The sequence below is a fragment of the Microtus ochrogaster genome, chromosome 6, assembly GCF_000317375.1.
Source record: "Microtus ochrogaster isolate Prairie Vole_2 chromosome 6, MicOch1.0, whole genome shotgun sequence".
Classification (NCBI taxonomy): domain Eukaryota; kingdom Metazoa; phylum Chordata; class Mammalia; order Rodentia; family Cricetidae; genus Microtus; species Microtus ochrogaster.
In genome coordinates, this window is record NC_022013.1 from 65,465,972 (window position 1) to 65,472,546 (window position 6,575).

The following is a 6,575-nucleotide window of genomic DNA, read 5'->3' on the forward strand; positions in this document are numbered from 1 at the left end:
CAATATTCTGTCTGTGTGTATGTCTGCAGGCCAGAAGAGGGCACCAGACCTCATTACAGATGGTTGTGAGCCACCATGTGGTTGCCAGGAATTGAAATCAGGACCTCTGGAAGAGCAGACACTGCTCTTAACCACTGAGCCATCTCTCCAGCCCCCAATATATATTTTCATAAGAGAAAATATATCATATCAAACCAGAGGGAAAAGAAGGCTATGTAGTTCAATTCCTTCAAAAAAGGAAGTGTAGGCAAACCACAAGAAAGCAGGCAGACACCACAAAGCCTTAGTTACTCACAGGATCTACAGTTGGAAGATTGGACAGTCTTCGCCTTTTCCTGCTTGGGCCTGGTGTGGGTACAGAATGGTGCCCATCATCAAAGTCTCCACTAACACTGCTGGAAGGGGAGGTAGCTCTTCTTCTCTTGGAACCCATGGAATCCAACTTCTTCTATAAGAAATAATTAGCAAAGTACTTATATTAATCTTCAACAATGTCAACAAACTCTCAGCTAGGCATATACCGCCAAACTTCTGGTTGATTTAAGATAATTTGTTCCAGAGGAATTTAACTAGCTCTAAGTTCTTTTATTAATTTAAATCCTGGACTTCAGTGTTTTAAGCCTTTTACTCATCAGAGTAATTAATACACTATCAAACACGGATAGGGCAAATATAGCAAAAGTATACAAATTTATATGTCAATAATTCTAAATTATTCAACCACTTCTTACCCCCGATTTATCCTGGAATGTGGCTTAATCCATATGCAGCCTTTTTAAAAAATTTATTAATTTTGATGTATATGGGTGCTATGCCTGCCTAAGTAAGTAGCTGTGCACCACATGTGTGCCTGATGCTGAAGGGGGCCAGATGAGGGCATCAGATCCTCTGCATTGGAAGTACAACTGGTTGTGAGCTGCCAAGTAGGTGCTGGGAAATGAACCCAGCACCTCTGGAAAAGCAGCCAGCACTCTTAACCACTGTGCCATCTTTCCAGTTGCCCAAGTGTAGCCTTTATGGTGTGCTGGAAACACTGATTTCTAAGATCTAAGACCCCCGAGGCAGCTAAATAAGCAAAGGCTCTAGGGTTATTACAAAGGGTTAGCAGCCTCATCGGCTTCCCTCATGTCTTACAATTACACCCATTACCTAAATGGGCCATAGTGTAGGGGAAAAACCCAAGAAGCGTTACCTAAGGCAATGAGTGGTGCAAAAGGGGGTGGAAAGGTGACCTTTCTAGCACTGCAGAAGTACCCTAAAAATGAATTCTCCACTTACAGCAGAATTCATAAAAAAATATCCCTATGAAACATATTCTCCCCTATATTTTATCTGGGAAGAACTAGCAATCTGTGCCTTGAACTCTTTTATTAAGTCTTCCCTCTCAGTTCAATGACTGACACTGTACTCACAGATTTTGAAAATAGCTTTGAAACTCATTAGGTGATCTGGAAGAATGTTATATACACGGGCTCTTTTTGGAAGCACATAAACATCTGCTCTTGGCTTTAGGCTGCATGACATTTTCGTTTGTTTGTTGGCTTTTGATACTTCTTAATTGTTATTTGCAGTACTGGGGCCTGAATGTAGGCCTCACACATGATAGGAAAGCTCTCTAATCCAGAAGAAACTGTGAGTGTGTGTGGTTGTGTGTGCACACACACCATAGGTTTTGTTGCATGTCTTCCTTTAGCACTGTCCACCTTTTTATTGAAAAAGAGCTGTTCACTAAACCTGAAGTCAGTGAGTACATGAGACCTACCCGTCCCTGCCCCTCCAGTGAGGGGCTACAGACACTACACTGTGACACATGGCTTTTAGGTGGGTGCTGGGGATCTAAACTTAGTCCTCACATTTACACAGCAAGTTAAGATATCTCTTTAACCCTCATAAGACACTTTTCTTTGCTGGGCATAGTGGTGCATGCTTTTAATACCAGAACTTGAGAAGCTGGAGGCCAGTCTGGTCTACCTATTGAGTTCTAAGTCAGTCATGGATACATAGTGTCTCAAATAAAACAAGAACAAAAGAAAAGAAATTATTCTTAATATAACTTTACAATATATTCATTTGGCAATAATGTAAGGAATGCAACCACTGGAATAATTTACTGCAGGTAAAGGGTATAGGCCCTGGAAGCTCTACAATGCTTATATAATTGAACAGCAGTATCAAATAGAGCATTGTAATTTCAAAGAACTTTTCTAAAGTTCTTTCTAAAAGTAAACAGCAGACCCAGTTTCACTCAACATTTGGTTTCAGGAAACTCAAGACAGTAGCAGCTAAACAAAAAGAACAGTAGAGCACTAGCTGCCAGTACCACCAGGAAGAAAATTGGGGATCGCCAGGAAACAAAGAGGAACAAAACAAACAAACAAACAAACAAACAAACAAAAAAAACCTAAGCAACTAAGAAACAAAAGGGGGCTCCTATCTCTTGCTCTGAACTAAAGTTCACACACTGTTAAAGGAACAGTGATCATGTTCCTTCCTCTAGGCTTCAGTTGGTTACTAAGTATATTAGTTTGAAATTGACTAAAAGTGGTTAAAAGCTTCTACAAATGTTCTGTTGTTGCTGTTTACTTTATAAATGACTGCTAACTGATCACAGTCCCACGAATTAATGAAATTAAGGACTAACCCTTGGAAACACTGATAAACGCAGGAGGGATTCAGATAGGAGGAATTATAAAAATTCAAAATGTTGGAAGGGAAAAGGTAAAGAATGACAGGAACAGAAAAGGGTGAAGATGATCAGTAATTTACCAGCTTTACCAGAGCACAACCAGCGCCTCGAAAAGCCAATCTCCTCATTATGTCTGAAGGCCAAATGAAGCCAGTGAGAGAAGATAAAGTTTTATAAGTGCTTATTCGGTTAGTTTATTCAGAACTGAAAGAGAAGAACAAGGCAGAGAAAAGGGACATAGGAGTATAAATGAGCATAAACAGACAGGAAACATAACATTCCAATAGAGCTGCTAAAGAAAAAGAAACAGGCATTATCAGTTCCCAGGTGACCTGACATTTCTTCCATTTAAAAACCAAATGCTTCCACATGCTTTAGAAACGTCTCGCTGAGTTTCACCTTTACTCACATGAAATGACTGTCAATTCCAGGAATGAAGCATGCCTGCCCAAGTGCCCCCTAGTCAATAAGAGCAGAGTTCAATCACAGAGCTGGAATGGAGTGAACACATGTGGGAGGCTCACATGTGACACCAAGTGTTGGCAAGCTGGAACAAACCAAGAACGGCTCATGAGAGCAAACTCTACAAAATTCTTCCTCCCCTCCACCCAAGTATCAGAAAAAAATATTTCTTTCCAAAAGTTCTACCTGTTCTGGAAAGACATAGATAACATTCAAGTTTAGCAGAATTTTAAAAAGTCTACAATTGGCTGGGCGGTGGTGGCGCACGCCTTTAATCCCAGCACTCGGGAGGCAGAGGCAGGCGGATCTCTGTGAGTTCGAGACCAGCCTGGTCTACAGAGCTAGTTCCAGGACAGGCTCCAAAGCCACAGAGAAAGAAACCCTGTCTCGAAAACACCAAAAAAATAAAATAAAAAAAAGTCTACAATTACTTTAGTTCAAAATTACTGCTTTTTCTACTGCGCTGGAAAACAAATGACAAAAATGTAAATTATCAGTGCTGAGTACGTTGAAGTTTTAGATGATCTAAAAGCCTAAATCCTTTAATCATTAATATACTTTCAAAAGATAAGAAAAAGATGTAAGGGAAGGATGGTTTTGATTTTACTTATTCAAAGGACATATTTTACAAGAAACAATGAATCTATACTCAAGAGTCCCTCTTATTTGTTGTTACCCAAATCACAACTTCTTAGTTCTATTTCTTCATCTTTAAATGAAAACAAGGACTGGGCCAATAGCTAAATTGGAAGAGGGGTTGCTTATCAAGTGGGAGGTCCAACGCTCAATCCCCAGCAGCAAGTGGAACTAATTGGGTATGGTGGTACACGGTAACACTACCCACTGAGGAGGTGGAGACAAAAGCCTAAGAGTTCAAGGTCATCTCAAAATAAAAAACAAGATGAAAACAGTGAAGTATACCTATACCCTTTGACAGGGAAGAAACGGCATATATTAAATTACTTTGGAATTTCAAAGCAAAACTCTTGAGCTCCCTAGGCACAAGAACTGGGTCCTCTTTATTTTTGAAGCCCCATCCTATAAACAGTGCTGGAAATAAAATAAGTATGATAAAAATGCATGAGATGTTTAAAACAAAAGTTTGCGTAACTTAAAAATGGTCTCTAAGCATCACTTCACCATTTCTATCTATAAGCAGAAAATAAAATGATTCTGGAATTTAATTCTAGATGTTAGGATGGCCTTATTTATAGTCAAAAATCCAAGAGTCTAACAATGAATGTGGACGCTTCCAGTGGACAAATACCTTAGTGATCTGGGGAGATAGCAAAGTCAGAGTGCCTGCCATGCAAGCATAAAGGCCTGAGTGGAGGTCACCAGCACCCACATACAAGGCAGGCACAGCTGTCGGGACCTGTGACCCCAATACTGAGAGAACAGGAGAGAAGTAAAGACAGGAGGCTCACTGGGCAAGCTCTAGGTCTAACAAGAGTCCTTGCTTAAAAAATAAGGTAGCCCTGGAGGGATGGCTACTCTTCTAGAGGACTTGGTTGGATAAGATTTCTAGCACCTACATGGCAGCCATAACTATCTCCAGCTCCAGTTCCAGGGGACCGTCTTCTGGTTTCTTCAGGCATTAGGCACATGGAGTTAAAACATCCATACACAGAAAATAAAAATGAATAGACTTCAACATAAATGAAAGCAGAAAGCAATAGAGGAAGATAATGCCATGGAGCTCTAGTCTCTACATACACATGCCCACATAGACAAAAATAAGTTTTCTTTTTTCAAAAAAAGAAAATGTGTAATTGTGCAAGTAGTTAGTATAGCCAAATATCTGACAACTTACTAACATTCAATATTTTTTTTTTAGTACTACAACACACACTTTAAAACTCTTGGTTAAAAAGATGACTCAAAGACCAAAAAAAGCAAGTAATTATAATCATACTTCCCACAGGAAGACCATCCATTTGTCATTTAAGCCTTTAATATTTATGCCTCAGTTGTTGTCTTTTGTTGGTTTCTTTTCCTTTCTGCAACAGGGTTTCACACATCCCAAGCCAGTGTCAGTCTCCTGCCTCACATGCTAAATGCCAGGACTACAATCATGTGCCACCATGCCCATTTTAGGCAGTGTGGAGGAACTGGCCTACTGCTTCACACATATAGCAGACAAGCACTCTACCAACTGAACTCCACACCAGCCCGACTATCTTCTCCATAAACAAAATGATAAAAAAAAAAAACAATATTCAACAATTGTGTTCTAACATAAAGAAGGTTACCACATCAGCATTCTTCTTCATGTTTGATATCCTAATAACGGTCTGTTATACAGATACATAGTTTCCGTATCTTGAGGAGTTTGGTAAAGCACTATAATGATCTATATTTCACACTCCAATGGAGAAGTCAAGATACGTCTATTCCCCATTGGTGCCTTTGCACATACACACTCGTTACTATTTTCATTGCAAACATTTCTTCAGAAGATACTATCCTCACTGTCCCCACCCTCCAGCAGTGGCACACGCCTGCAAATGCAGCACTCAGGAGACTGGCAGGAGATCATAAACTTGTCAACCTGGCAACAAAGAAAGGCCAGGTCAAAGATAAAAAAAAAAGATACTTTCTAATCTTTCACTTCCAATATTAAAAACTACTAAAGCAAAAGCTAGTCTTTAATTTCTATACCGAGTCAAATCCACTTCTGAATTATATTTGGAAAAAGGAGTATTACTAAATAAGGGGGAAGAATGATACTTGGAAACACTTTGTTTCACTGGCAAAAGGTGTCCCTATGCAACCTAAGCTGAACTGAAACCTGCCATCGCCCTGCCTGGACCTCCCAAGGACTGGAACCAACAGGTGTATTCTACTGTGCCTGGCTCATAAAGGCATTTTTGAAAAGTCTGAGTTAACACAGCTTGAACCAACGTACACTTCTACAGTTATTCCTAATATACCCACGTTATTGCGTTTTTGTCATTTGTTTTCCAGGAATTTTGTATTTTGCCCCATCTTTCAAATCAAAACTATTTTAATAGCAAGACTCACTTCGTTTTCAGAAAGTAAAAAACTTTGAGGCGGAAAATACTTTTAAAACTAGAAAATAGTCTTGACGTTTTAGATAAGATGATGTATCTAAAACCTCTAAATAAATGTCTCACTGAAAAAATTATTCGGTTTGGGCAATCACACGGAAAGAAGGAAAAAAACCAAAACCAAACGAGGGAGTTTTTGCCGAACGCACAAGAAACAAAAAAAAAACAAAACCATCAACAACAAAAAAGGAGGCCTTGCGAGGCGGAGGAAAAGAAGAGTTTGCCCGACCTGTCACTGCTTCTGGGGACTAAAGGAAACGTTGACAGCTTGGGAGCCGCCCCGCGACGGGCGGGAAAGCGCAGCGCGGGGAACTTCCGGGCCCCGGTTTGCCTTTGTCCCAGCCGGCAGGTGCGGC

General features: G+C 40.1%; 1 protein-coding gene across 1 annotated transcript in view; it reads right to left on the reverse strand.

Moving 5' to 3' along the window:
• Nucleotides 1-6,489, reverse strand: part of Pbrm1 (polybromo 1) — a 109,174-nt gene extending 102,685 nt beyond the window's left edge. The window contains exons 1-4 of the mRNA XM_026779989.1: nt 6,449-6,489; nt 3,096-3,233; nt 2,767-2,890; nt 296-448 (exon numbers count right to left, since the gene is read on the reverse strand). Of these exons, the coding sequence (XP_026635790.1) occupies nt 296-448; nt 2,767-2,814 (201 nt within the window). The 5' untranslated portion in view covers nt 2,815-2,890; nt 3,096-3,233; nt 6,449-6,489. The remainder of the gene's footprint in view (nt 1-295; nt 449-2,766; nt 2,891-3,095; nt 3,234-6,448) is intronic.
• Nucleotides 6,490-6,575: the final 86 nt, after the last annotated feature.